The 14464-nt window shown below is 40.6% G+C and overlaps 1 protein-coding gene across 1 annotated transcript in view; it reads left to right on the top strand.

Annotated features, from left to right (window-relative positions):
• The window catches only part of PLXNC1 (plexin C1), a 71221-nt gene that overhangs the window by 37601 nt on the left and 19156 nt on the right, over positions 1-14464 (top strand). The window contains exons 15-21 of the mRNA XM_063154896.1: positions 1099-1198; positions 2222-2323; positions 2674-2777; positions 6490-6531; positions 7021-7145; positions 7691-7889; positions 9284-9430. Of these exons, the coding sequence (XP_063010966.1) occupies positions 1099-1198; positions 2222-2323; positions 2674-2777; positions 6490-6531; positions 7021-7145; positions 7691-7889; positions 9284-9430 (819 nt within the window). The remainder of the gene's footprint in view (positions 1-1098; positions 1199-2221; positions 2324-2673; positions 2778-6489; positions 6532-7020; positions 7146-7690; positions 7890-9283; positions 9431-14464) is intronic.

Here is a 14464-nt window from a genome sequence, read left to right as displayed (position 1 = left end):
CTTCTGTTCCTTGTAGCCCCAGAAATATAAAGGCTGTGTCCTTCCAGCCCTGTGGGTTTTTTGCTTGCTTGTGTCTGTGTAGCTGTGATGTGAGTCTCCATTTGGCAGTCTGCAGCTGCCCTGGCTGCTCACCTCCTGTGACAAGCCACTGATTGCAATCACCAGATCTCTGCCTTCCCTGCTGTAACCCAAAATAATTTCAACTCAACCCTCCTTTTCAATTATCTCAAGATCATTTCTGTCCCTGGCACTTGGTGGTATTCTTTTTATGTGCCAAAACATATTTTTGTGTCTAGCCTGTTTATAGCTTTAGCTACCCTTTATTTATGTGCTTTTGCAGTCCTCTTTCAGATCCTCCTTTGTGAATTTTCTCCTGCCATAATTATCAGTGGTAAATGCCTCAGTTTGGCATTTGGCAGACTTCAGCACTTTCCTGTATCCCTAAGAATTAATGCCTGTCCTGCCTTTGCCAAGCACATGGCTGGGGGATGTTGTACATGTATTGTAACATGTTCATGTACATGTTGTACCTGTACTGTATGTTGCATTTTTTTAATGACCCTCAGGAACAACGTCCTACATAAAGGGGTTGAAACTTCCTCAGAGAAATAGGGAAGAGGGCTGTAGGCCAGGTGCGTCTGAAAAAATTCTACTTCCCTCATTCTTATTAGGAGTCTTATCTTACTTTTCTGCTCAGTAGAGTCACACTGTGAGTGCAAACACATGACTTCCTGGTTTCAAAATGCCAAAATGTTTAGCTGCAGCTCTGAGTGCATCAGCCACATGGCCCAGCTGGAGGCCAGATCTTGCCTTTCATGTGAGGCTCTTCTTTGCAGCAAGAGCATGGCAAAATTTGGTGGTACATGAGGACTTCTCAATTTTTTCATCATTGCTCTGTTGCCCTGCTTAAATATCAAATACAGTAAAATTTAAGTTAATGTTGGTTCATGTGCATTTTGATGAACCTCTACTGTTATTCCCAATAATCTACCATTGTCCTTATGTGCTTTAAATACTTTTTTTAAAATACATTAGATGTCATTTTAAGCACTGATATAATGCCTGTCCTCTATTAACACAGCCATTGCTTTTCTTCAGGTCAAACTAGGAAATTTTGAGCATGAAGTCAAACCAACATCATCACACATATATTTATATGTTCTTATTTTGCTACCTATTGTGGTGGGTGTCATTATAGGTAAGTACAATAATGTATTATCAGCTTTTGATTTGCTGGAGGGTGTGATCAGGACATAGACACTGCACATACTCATGTCTGGAACTGTCACAAACAGACTGATGTTTTGCCCTGTTCCCAATAAGAGTGGACAAAGTTAACTCTGTTCTGGTGGTGAAATCTGAGTTGTCAGACTGCAGCACATCACGAGCATGTTACAAGACAGTAACATTTCTGTCTGTTCTGCTGGGATTACTCACTTTCACTTCATGAAGCAAGCCACAGAACTGACATCCTTGAGTCACAACTTGGTCCCTTCCAGCTGTCAGAGCTCAGCTACCCTCCTGTCCCTGGGGCAGATGTACCCTAACAAACTGCTTATCCTCAGTCAGTGTTTGTGGTGTTTCTGCCCAGTCTCATTTGGATGATTCATGAATTTGTGGGTCATTACTAAACTGAGGGAGGTAAATAGTTATCCCCTTCTCTTCCTGGTGCTCCATTTTTTTAATGTGTCGTTTTACCTGGTTATATATTTGATAAACTTCTATTTATTTTAATAAGTATAGGGATTTGTTCATTTGGTTGATTGCTTTTTTTAAAGTTCATTTTAAAAAGGAGCCATATGTCACGCCTTTATTCTCTCTAAATAAGCTTTAGAAAAGTTAACAATTTGTAAGTGGATTTTCTGTTCAACTGATTTTTTTGTTTAATCAGTGCTACCTTAAGTACGTTGCTATTAGTAGAAGTGGTTGTTAGAGTCTGTGTCTCACTGTGCAGGCTGTATATAACAGGATATGCTGCACTTTCAAATAAAGTTGGGTTGACAATTCAAGACCTTGTTAAAAGGAATGATTTTTCTAAAGATTGGGGTATATATAGATCCAGATAACTAGGGCTCATGGGTACTAGTACAGGGACAACAATAAAACACTAATTGTGCAAATGCACATTAATCTTTGTGTTTCTTGATAATGAATTATGTCTTGTATAGGAGTTTTCTGTTCTGTGATTTCTGTACTCAGAGTCTTTTTCTCTTCCTTTTAGCGGCATTCATAGTTACTAGATACAAATCCAAAGAGTTAACTCGTAAACAGAGTCAGCAACTTGAGCTGCTGGAGTATGAGATTCGTAAGGAAATACGTGAGGGTAGGTCTGCAGCGTATTTTCTGAACTGAAACTGTCAAGAAGCTCACATGATATAAACATTTTCCTTTTGTAACTGTTAGAATATTTTTGTGTTGTATCAGAGTTGCTGTTTAATATTGTAAGCACTGCAGTAGCAGATAGCACTGAGCTAATAGGATTGCATGTAGTATTTCCTTCAACAAAAAAGTAGATTGCTACTTTCCAGCTCCTAGGAGCTTCAGATGTAAAAACAGCCCCTTTTCCCTGAAAACTGTTTTTGAAGGAATATCTATTGGGGCCAAGTTATAATTGTGTTTTTGTGTCAACTAAACTAACTCTCTGGGTGGGGATGGGGGGGGGTGCTTTTTCAGGATTTGCTGAACTGCAGATGGATGAATTAGATGTGGTGGACAGTTTTGGAACGGTTCCCTTCCTTGACTACAAACACTTTGCTCTTAGAACTTTCTTTCCAGAGGTAAATATTTACAAGTCTTTCAGTTGTCAGCCCTGACTAATAGTAAAAAATTGAGGAAGGTCAGGATCAAATAACTAAAGGAAATACTACACAGTAATTGCACTTTGTTCTCACAAGAAACTTTTCTTAAATTAAGAATTACCAAACAACACTTAAATATATCTCTATATTTAGCCAAGCCTTTGTGCTGTAGATCAAGCAATATTCTTGAATTTTCAAGGGTTGTGTGTGTTCATTTATTTTTGTTCAGCCTCACTGAGCTGCTTGCCTTTCAGGCCATCTTAACTAAGCTATAATTTATCCATTGCTCTTTTTTGTTCCCATGCTTTCACTTCCAATGCTATAGCTAATTGAAGTAACAGTCAGGCCAGCTAACATGCTAGCTAACATCATGACACTTCCTAATTAGATTTGTGGGATGAAGAAATGGCTCTAAGATGGTGCTGACTTTCTACACCAAGGTGGTGACAGAAATGGTAAGATGTTGATTCAAAGGGGTGCAGCTCAAATGCTTAGAAATGACATGAGTAGTTACGTGCTTTCCAGTTTAGAGGCAGATATTTTCAGTGTTTGTTGAAGCAGTTTGGCCACTGCATCAGATGTTCTCTTGAATGTTTTACTTCTCTAACTAATTTTTTTTTGCCTGTGTGGCATTATCAGCCTCATAATGCCATTATCAGCCTCATAGTGGCATTATGAGGCTGATAAGTGCCTTTGCCACAGCTTTCAATATTAATACCGTGAAGGTAACCAGTACTTACGAGCATTTATCCAATTGGCAGAAGCTGTGATCCCCACTGGTGATATTTTCCAGTTATCTACCAGGCTTCATGTATTACTCATCACTGCTGCAGCCAGGTCTTGCACTCTTGTCTGCACACTGCTTCACTTCATTGCTGTTTGTGATCCTAGCAAAGGCTCATTGTGATAAAGTTAAATACATGTGCTACTGCAGAATCAGGGCTTTGGTATTTGCTTAAAACCAAATACCAGACACCAAAGCAGAATAATATTTAGCAATTACATATGCAAAATCTCTGTATCGTTTGAGTCCAGTTCTCACACCAAAGGGAATATCTCTGCTGGTACTACTGTTATGACCCCAGCCTAATTTTTAGAGGGTCACCATGTGGTTTGAAGAAAGTGGAAAAGAAACTTTACTTCCTGTATCTTTTTCCTTTCTGTTTGTTTTGTTACCAGGCATATTAGCATTAAAATAGCATTTTATTCTTAAGAATGTACCTTTTCCTATACTTTCCCGTGTCAAAACAGTAATAGTCTGTGGAAGCTGACTCAGTGGAAATGCTGTGCTCTATGCAAATAAAAAGTTAAGAAAAAAGGTATAAAAATTGCCACTATGCTGCAGTCTGTAAAGTAAAAATGGGAAGGGCTCCTGTTCTGCCTCGGTGAGTCTCATGCCACTGCACATCCTGGAAATTATTTCAGTTGGATTTAGTCTCAGTTTGAAACACTTATCCCACAAAGGTACACTTGCTACTGTTAGCTCTCTGCAAACATACAGTGTCAGGCAACTTACTTAAACTGTTGTATACCAATTTCTTCTGCCAAGTACTTACTGTTTACATTGCAGTAGTGTCCAAACATGCCTTGTGCTGTAAGAATGTGGCAGAAAAGCAGTGCTCCACTGAACAAATATTATAGAAGATCAGAAAAGTCAGTGGGGTATATATTGCAGCTGAGTGTCAGAAGGGTTGACAGGAGGGTCAAAGTGACAAACCACCACTTCCTTCACTAACCACATGTGTTTGAATGGTGTCCATATTGCACTCTTTGTGCTCTCCAGTGTGATTGATGGGCTTTGTCTCAGCTGTTTTAGCATGGAAATTGAAGCTGTTGACTGAGCATCTTCTGTAGTCAGTGCAGAGATGGGCAGCTCAGGAAAACAATTCATCCCATTTGTCTGAGGCATCTCCCTTAGGATGGGACAAGCTGCTTAAAGAGGGACTCCCATACCTAAAATGAAGAGTGATCCACCCCATCTTTGTTCTGAGAGTCTTGCTTCCCACTGCTTCAGTTTTCTATATTTGATCTGGCTTAATAGCTTTTAGTGCTTCTGGTCTTAAATGGATATTATATCTACTCTTAAAATGTTCTTGATGCTTGCTAAGCCTGATTTTTGCTTTGCTTGTTAGATTTGTCTTTTTATTTCTGTTTTCCCTCAGTTTCACACATTGTTTGGTTTAATGCTCCAATCCTTGTTCCCTGTTCTCAGGCATTTTTAACCTTTAACACAGTTCTGGTTCTTTCACTCTACATGTGTGTGTGTCTTTTATTGGTAGTTGATGTTGGACTTGCTAAAGAAGGTCTGGAGAAATGGGAATAGCCAGTGGAGGAAGAGGGAGAACAGTTTGGTAAGGTAGAATAGAGCAGGATGAATGAGGAAAAGGAGGGATGAACAATCAGATATGTAGATGAAAGATTAGATGTGAGATGCCAGTGTGTGCTCACAGCCCAAAGTCCATCATAGCCAGGGCTACATCAAAAAGAAGCATGGCCAGCAGGCTGAGGGAGGTGATTCTCCCTCTGTGCCCTGTGAGACCCCACCTGGAGCACTGCATCCAGCTCTGAGGCTCCCCAGCACAAGAAGGACACGAGCTTGTTAGAGCAGGTCCAGAGGAGGGGGATGAAAATGCTCAGAAGGTTGGGACACCTTTTCTGTGAAGAATGTCTGAGCTAGATGTGCTTGTTCAGCCTTCAGAAAGGAAGGCAGCCTTTCAGTTAAAATGGGGCTTGTAAGAAAGATGGAGACAGACTTTTTACCAGGCTCTGTAGCAGTAGGACAAGGGCTCATGGTTTTAAACTGAAAGATAATAAACTTAAAATTGAACATAAGGAAGAAATTTCTTATCATGATGGTGATGAGGCCATGAAACAAATTGTCCAGAGCAGTTGTAGGTGCCCCATCCCTGGAAATGTTCAATGCTAGATTGGATTTGTGTAGCCTGGTCCAGTAGAAGATATCCCTACCCAGGGCAGTGGGGTTGGAACTAGATAATCATGAAGGTCCCTTATGACCCAAACCATTCTGTGGTTCTGTAAGGAAACCAGGGGCTGCCAGCATGACAGATAAAGCAGATGACAGTAAATGCTGTAGATCTGTTGCTCAAGAGGCATTGACAAGGTGTTTGAGAACTGGGAGCTTTGTGTGAGAGCTTTTGCTAGGACTGGATGTGTGGTGGCACCTGTGCCTCAGTGGAGACTGCCAGCATGGACGTCCTGGCGAGTTCATTAGTGACTATTCATGGGGTGCCTTGCAATGAATGGAGGCAGATGAGCTCAAGTGTCACTTGGTTAACAGCAGCCCTGTTACCCAAGGCTATCAGTGCCAGCCAGGAAGGATGCAGCCTGCAGCACCCCTTGCACACCAGCACATTTGCAGATGACAGTGACACACAGCTCTTCCTGGGGAGCCTTGGCTGAGTGCTGTGCTAGTGCAGCTCAGCAGCATGAGTAACACACACAGCGCATTGAAGATGATACCAGGTCATTTTTGAGAGTTCACTTTCCAGTGAACTTTGGTAGCACCTGTACAGAAGTCACTGTGTGGAGTTTTTATATTGTATCTGCTAGAAGTCGACATTTCCACTGTTTTGTTTTGAGTAGTATCAGGAACATGCTTGGTGTGTTAAACATACATGTGTTAGAAACTTCTGGTGTACTTGTGAATGATAAATATCCCCTTATATTTTAGTCAGGAGGCTTTGCATCCATCTTCAGTGAAGAAATGCCCCAGGTAAGCCGATGTAGTGTGATATGCCTTATTTAATTTTTTTTTTCAAGAGTGATTGTATCCCTTCTCTCAGTGTTGTCCTAGAACACATCAGCTTGCATTTTCAGCATGTTCCCTTTCCTCCATGAGGGCGGTTACATGGGTTTTTATGTAAAAGGAGTTTGAAGTGTAAGGTGCTCTTATCCAATGTGTATTTGACTTACTTAGATAAAACAGAATCTCATCATGGGAAATGATGGGCAAACTTAACTATTGGCATTGCTTTGTGTATAGGGCAGAAAATGTATGCTCTGCATGTGTATATTCTGTGTTGTACACAAACATAAATGCATTTTTGGTAAAATCCTGAGACGCCTTAAATAAATGCAAAATTCCCACTGATTTGAATGAGGCCAGGATCTGATCCCATATGTTTCTTTCAATTTTTTTATGAGCATTAAGAATCCATCATAGCCAAACTACAGTTTGCTTATTTTTGTTTAACTATTCCAGAGCAGAGACCAAACGAGCAAGGATGAAAGCTTCAACATGTTGCATGCTTTAATTTGTAACAAGAACTTTCTTGTTACTCTCATTCACACCCTTGAAAAGCAGAAAAATTTCTCTGTGAAAGACAGGTATAGTATGATTATGCTTATAATCTTCAAGAAAAAGAATTAGCAGGAAGAAACAACATGGGTTGTGGCACACAAATGTATTTGGTAGTTTTTGCAAAACAAATTTGCAGTACTCTGGAGCATTTTTCCTTCTCCATCTGTACTCACTGAGGAAGAAAAAACATTGCCATTAAAACAAGCAATTAAAGAGAAATTGGAATGTTTGTACATATAAACAAAGAGGCAAAGGAGCAGGGAACCTCAGTTCAAAACTGTAAACACTTCCTGCAGTTAGATCAACAGTTCTACAGTTTAGAAATGTTCTGTCACTGGAGCAGGTGTTGTTCTGCAAAATTAAATTTAGAGACACACATTCTGTGTTTAAAACATAATCACAAGAGCAGATGGACTTGAATTTTTTATATTTTTGTAGAGAACAGTGGACAATTTATGTGCCTAAGGAGGAAGAACTTAGGATATGAGCTGCACTAAAGTGTGTTTCATTTATTAAAGATGACTGGGAAGAGAAATTCCAGAATTAGAGCATTCTTTTTTTGCCCCCACAGGTGCTTGTTTGCATCCTTCTTGACTATTGCACTGCAAACGAAGCTAGTTTATCTGACCCATATTTTGGAAGTATTGACAAGGGACTTGATGGAACAATCGAGCAATGTGCAGCCTAAGCTCCTGCTCAGACGAACTGAATCTGTGGTAGAAAAATTGCTGACAAACTGGATGTCTGTCTGCCTTTCTGGGTTTCTGCGGGTATGTGTACACCTTTTCACTACATGAGATACGCAGAGAATTTCTTGAATTGATTTTTTCCATAGGAACTGTCAGAGGGATCAGTTTAAAGCATTCAGTCTAGCATTTAACATTATGAGTGAGCACTCTTCTAGTTTAGGTGGCTTAGCTGGCTGTCATCAGTGGAATGCAGGAAAAGAGCACATCTCCAAGCAATGATCATGTCATGTATTTGGGCAAGATTTGGGTAATTTTGTAATTTCAGCGTATCCTTTGCTCATACCAGACATTTCAGCCCAGTGAGATCTGTTGTGATCATATTAAAAGACTGATACACTTGATAGAATGCAGTGGTACCCATCTATGCAAGGGGTTGCAAAGCTACCAAGAAATGGAGATTTAAGGAATACCATCCTTTGGAAAACTAAACTTCTTTCCAAACTTTTCAACCTCCAAGCAGTATTGCAGATTTCAAGATCTAAATTACTTCAAATGAAAACAAAATAAGCATTTAGTTTCATTTTAATATTTGCTTCTTTTAGTAACTTGATAGCACTTTGTTGTTGGTTTCAGTGCTTGGTTACTCTTCCTGTCTCTCTTATCAACGTGATGCTATCACACTGTTGGTATCACTCTCATCACTGCTTACATTAATACAGCAGCAGAATTGTTTGAGGCTCAGCAGTTCACAGTGGTTTCCTGGAACCGAGGAGAGTGCCGAGGAGCTGTCAGAGATATGTTCTCCATACACCAGACATTTTACAGAGCTGTGCTGGTGAGACGCCTTAGCTGGGCTGCAGGAATGGTGTCATGTGGAAATAGAGGCACATCCTTCCTTTCTCAGGTGCTTTCCTGAGCCCTGGGGTAAGGCAGGAGAGGAAATCCCCAGTTTCATTTCCTCTTTTGCTGATACACCAGGGTAAGTCCCACCAGCTTGTTACTAAGACATTTTTCAGAGACAAAAAGGGGAGACACCAATTCAAAAGGAAACTAGTTGTTAGCTTGTTTTCTCAAAAGACTGGAAATGGAAGAAGTAGCTGAAGTATGCATGTGAACATGTGCATGTCTCACCCCCCACCCACTCTTTGGTGGAACTAGGAAGTGTCTGCCAGGTGGAGTAGGAGCAGCTTGTCTGTAGTGTGCTTGTGCACAGCAAGGGGCTGTGAGCTATCTTGCCACTCACTCCAGATGTCCCTTGCTATTTGCATGAGACTTTCACACTGAAAAGCAAAAGATGGAGGTTAAACAATAACTAGATAAATCTGCTTGGAGGGATTTTCTTTTCTAATTGCAAGTTAATGAGTTACTTAAAAGGAAATAACACCATTTGTTACACTTCATTTTTTTTCCAGTTATTCATGCGCATTTAATGATTGCAAAAATACACTTTTCTTGTATTTTTTTGCCTGACCTAGGAGACAATTGGTGAACCTTTCTATTTGCTGGTGACAACCCTCAATCAGAGGATAAACAAAGGACCTGTTGACGCAATAACTTGCAAAGCCCTGTACACTCTCAACGAAGACTGGCTGCTGTGGCAAGTGTCTGAATTCAAAACAGTGGTATGTTTGCCAGCTTGTGTTTCCTCCAGGCATGGACAGCTGTAATGTTTTCTCTGTTTCTAAGAAGCTAAAATAAGGCTCTTGAGACACTAAGGTAGTGGTTAAGTGCCCAGAAAGTAAATTGTTATTGCTGACAAAGTTTCTAAACATGGTAAGAGTTTAACCGTTTGTCTGATATACATTTCACAAATAGCACGCACTCCTCACTTCACAGCATGCATTAATCACCAAAGAGCAGGTTTAATGAAGTCTCAGGATATTAAAAAATCATTCTTATTTCAAAGTATACTACAAAAATATAAACATGCTTAGAATTTAAACTAAACCACACTTAATGAATGAATGAAAGAATGGAATGCAGAGTAGGTTTTTTTTCTATTGTGTTTACTTGTGACTAATCTTCAGGCAATGATTTGCTGTGTGTTTCCATATTATTAGCACCAAATAATCTTCAAATTAGCATGGTTACAGCATTGTGGATTTTAATTAGATGCTTGGTTAAAAACAAGATATCTGGGAAGTCTAGCTAAGCTTCTGAACTTTACCGTAGTTTTTTTTGCCTTTCTCAAAGCACCTAAGAAGTACTTCCTGTTTTCCAGTTGCACCCAAACATCTTTAAAAGCTGGAGTTCCCTTACTGATTGTCATTGTGACACTGAGATGAGAAGGGATAGCAGGATTGTTGCACTTTGGATCATTTAAAAATTGTGGCTATTGGAGGAGGAGGTCTGAAAAGGGTTTTCAGAATAACCAGAGCACTCTTCTGCTCCAGAGTTTCCAAGTGATTTTAGGTCTGAGAACTTAAAAATGTGTATTTCTAGTTATTTTTGTAGCTTCCTTGCTTCTTTACTCCCGACTTCCAGTCAGAGTTATGCGACATAATGAGGAGTATGAGAAGTGCTGCTGAGCAGTGGGCTTCACACCTTGGGAGCAGAAATTGGCAGGCAGCAATGGCCACAGCAAGGACAGTTCAAGTGCTTTCAGTCCTTTTCTGAGCCCATGGGCTAAGCCTCTGGTAGGGCTGAAGTTTCCAGGTCTGCCTGGGAGCAAGAACTTGGAGGTGCTAAGATATAATACTGGAGCAGACTACATGACCCTGGAAAATGTGGCTGGTCAGCAGTCCATTGGACTTCTCTCACTGGGCCACATAGGAAACTCACTGCCATGGCAACATTTCTGTGGGTCATTTCTGACCTGTCATTCTCTAATGAAGGCTTCAAACTGATAAAGCAGTAGTCAAATCTTCTTCTTACAAAGCTGTTGTTAGAGGCTGCATTTGAAGGTACTTCAGGCTAAGTTACCAAGTGTGCATTTGGAAAGGAAGTTTGTAACTAAAAATCGAATACATAATCCAAGGTCTTTGGTTTCCTTGTTTGTGTGCTGCCTGCTGGCATGTATTTGAGATCCAGAGTAAATTTAAATATATTGCTGTCTGTATCCATAGGATGCAAAATGCAGTGGTGATGCAGAGCAACAATTTTCAAGCAAGCTGAATATGCCTGTTACTAGTAGACTGCACAGAAATATTTTCTTATTTATAGCACACATTCAAATTGAGAGCCCCTTGGGGGGGATAGCTGACTCTGCAACTGCTGAAGAGCCTTAAATACTTTTTCTAGAGCTACTTCTATGCATGTAGCCACTGATAGGATCTTGTGCTCAGACTGCAGTGAAGAGGAGAAAAGGTAAGTGGTCTGAAGGACTTGCTATCACTGGGGAACACTCTGCAGATGGATGAGGAATTGAGAGCCTACAGCCCTTCTTGAACGTTGTTTCCTGCCTTTGTACTTTGTATTCCTGCTTTTGAATAGGAGATAATGATGCAGCTATAGGGTTAATATAGATCAGCTCTCCCGTTTAGGTGCAGCATTCCTCGGGCTTAGCTGAGAAGTGCTGAATGTTCCCTTTAAAGCCATCACAAAAGGAGAGAGGACTCCTGCAATGAAATTGCAGAGATGAACGTCAAGGACTGTAGCTCTGGCTGGACTGGGAAATGGTTTTGTTAGGTGGTTTATCTGAGATTTATGCTGGAAGCTGAAACTGTGCTGTGAAGAGACTTAGGTGGAGTGCTGAGGCTTTCTGGGCTGGGGAAGCAAGCAGCTGTGCACATTTTCCCTTCAAAAATGGCATTTGACAGGAGGCTTAAGAGAAAGTAGGCAGTTTTCTTCCCTCACTAACACCACTTCAGATGCACTACATTGATGTGCAGGACCTGTAAGCTTACAGACTGGGAACCAAGTGTTTTCTCCTTACTGTGGAAGAACATTTCTGCCTAAAGGAAAGCAGGTTTTGTTTGCTAAATGGAATAAATTCTGATCTCAGTTTTCAAGTGCACTTGTACAGTTGCTCATTGCATTTACATTCTGAGTCTTGCAGTATTTTGTTGGTATTTTGATTTTCCTCTTTGCCCAGCCCTACAATAGCAGTACATTTAAATCTACCTCTCCAGAGCAAAGCATAAAAAAATACAGCCAAAAAGAGGGTTATATAGAGATGGTGAAGCAAATCTGTGGCCACTTGGTGTCCAGATTTTTTTAAGCTGTGTAGGCACTTGAAGATACAGGGATATATCTGGTAGGGAGTTCAATTCTCAAATCAGTAACAGGGTACAAACAAGGGTGTAGATGCTCTGCATGAGAATCTCTCCTTTCAGGACTTGGAGTTCAGTTCCAAACCAGTAAAAGCAGGATACAGACAGGCTCCTAAAAATCAGGGTGAGCTCCACAGATCAGGAGAGGTTTTTAACATTCAGGCCATTTGTAACCAGAAAAAAAAGAGAACCTGGAAACATGTAGTGTTTGAATTGCATTAGAGCTGTTCCCTGGCAGGGCCCCATGCCTTTTAAAAAAGGCCACAGACCTTGGATGACCCGACACCCTTCTGTTAACCCTCTCTGCTAGAAATGGTGAGGCCCTGAACAGAGATAGGCTGCTGAAGAACATACTCAAGTGGAGGAATTGAAGGAAAGATGCTTCTAAAAGCACTGGTCAAGTATGGGCTGAGAAGCTGTGCTCTTTCATGCTGTGCTTATATTTGAGTACTGAGAAATAAAGCTGCCTTGAAAGAGACTTGGATGTGTCATGGATCCTTTTCTCAGGCTGAGGAAGCAGGGCTGCTCTCTCACAGGCAGACAAGCAGCTGCACCTCTCTGCAGATAATTTGTTCAATGACTGATGAAGGAGTGTGCTCCTCAGCTGAGTGCTAGCCTTTCACTGAGGAGATTCATTTTGAATAGAAAGTGCCAGCCTGGAATGGGAGATGTTCTCAGTGGTGGATCTCCCCAAGCCCCAGGCAGCTGCTTGTTCACTCCCCCTCCAGTGGGACTGAGGAGAGAATCAGAAGGGAAAAAGCTAGAAAAGTCACAGGTTGAGATAAGCACAGGTCAATAGGGAAAGCAGAAATTGCACACAGGCAAAGCAAAACAAGAATTCATTCACTGCTTCCCACGGGCAGGCAGGTGTTCAGTCATCTCCAGGAGAGCAGGGCTCCATCATGCATATCACCAGTCCAGGGGAGACTTCTTACACTGGACTAGGTGCTTCAGCATTCTTTTGAGTAGTCCTTGCTTATTTTTAAAAAGGCATTTGGGCTGTTGAATGCTTTGCTGAAATCTGTTTGTATTTTTAGATGGGAAGAAATTATCTAATTCACATGTTCAGACAACTGCCTTTCATCAAAAGTGAAGCAAAGCCATGTAGTGGAAGGTTGTTTAAAGTGTTTAACTGCTTTATGGGTTAGAAGAGGGGTGTTAAAAAAAGGTGGGTGGGCTGTAAAGGAGTAAAGCAGAGACAAGGAAACCAATTTCCTAATAAGACATCATGGTTGTGGTATTATTAGTCACACTTGTGAGAGATAAGGAAGCTATTAAAAGTATGTGATCTAAGGGGATTTTTGTCAGCAGAAAAGAACACAGCAGCCCTCGCTACAAAGTGAGCAGTGCAGATGTTGGCTACAGGAGAGTCCTCTGGATTAGAGACAGATGGAGTGTCAGATACAGCAGCATCAACAGCACAACCCTTCCATTGTGCAGTGCCCATCGAGCCTAAATTTAACTCCTGCAGCATTTTCTGTGCCAATTGGCTAACTCTCCTACAGCTGCTCTATAACCTCTTCACAGGTGACTGTTCTGGCTGCTGCAGAAGGATCATGCAATCAATCTGATTTTTCCTGTGGATTGTATTTCATAGCCTGGGAAATGGGAGTAGTTTTAAGGCAGTTTTGTTATGTGGTACATCCTGGTACTGGCTCTTTACATAAATTGACTAACTTTCACCAGTCAAAGAGGATTTTTTGGGTTTTTTTTACATCTATCTGATAAATGGAAATATTATTTCTTCAGATGCATAGCTGATGCATAGGGTAATGAATAAGAGTCTTTGAATAGCCCAGATTATTGTTCTTTGTTGCTAAGAAAATATGATACTATCACATTGCTTTATTAAACCATATCTCATTTATTATCTGCTATGGTTATTAATAGCTCTGCTAAATAATTCATTGTGTGAAATTAATTTTCAAGGAAACTACAAATCTGAAAAGCCATCTGCAAACACTGTCATCAAATGTCATTATTTCTGTGACTGCATGGGTGAAAATGCATTTTTTTTAGGTTTGTTCCTGTCTTGTAGCTAGGTTCCAAGCTAGTTCTATACAAGTAGTTGCAGGTGCCACCTTCTCCTTAAGTAGCCTTTAACAATTCTTGCAACCCATGTTAAAGCTTTTCTGAAGAGTACTGTGACTTTGTCTTACTGTCATGATTTCTAGAGTGTGAAGTCTCATCTCTAGATATTATTAGCCTGAACCAGTTTCTATAATTTTCTCCTGAACCTTTTGCTAAGTTAATAGTACTTTTGTTTCCTCCGCAAAGTGAGAGAGCTTAGAAAAAGGCTTGATGATATTTTTTTGACTTTCACATGTCCTCCTCTGATTTCTCATATATTTTCTGACCTCCAGAGCTGATCATAAAAGGCCTTTCATAATTTTACAATAACTTCTTTTTCTAGTTCTACACTATGTGTCTAAGTATAGTGATTGT

Source organism: Melospiza melodia, chromosome 4 (assembly GCF_035770615.1).
Source record: "Melospiza melodia melodia isolate bMelMel2 chromosome 4, bMelMel2.pri, whole genome shotgun sequence".
Taxonomy (NCBI): Eukaryota; Metazoa; Chordata; class Aves; order Passeriformes; family Passerellidae; genus Melospiza; species Melospiza melodia.
This window is presented reverse-complemented; position numbering and strand designations above follow the sequence as displayed.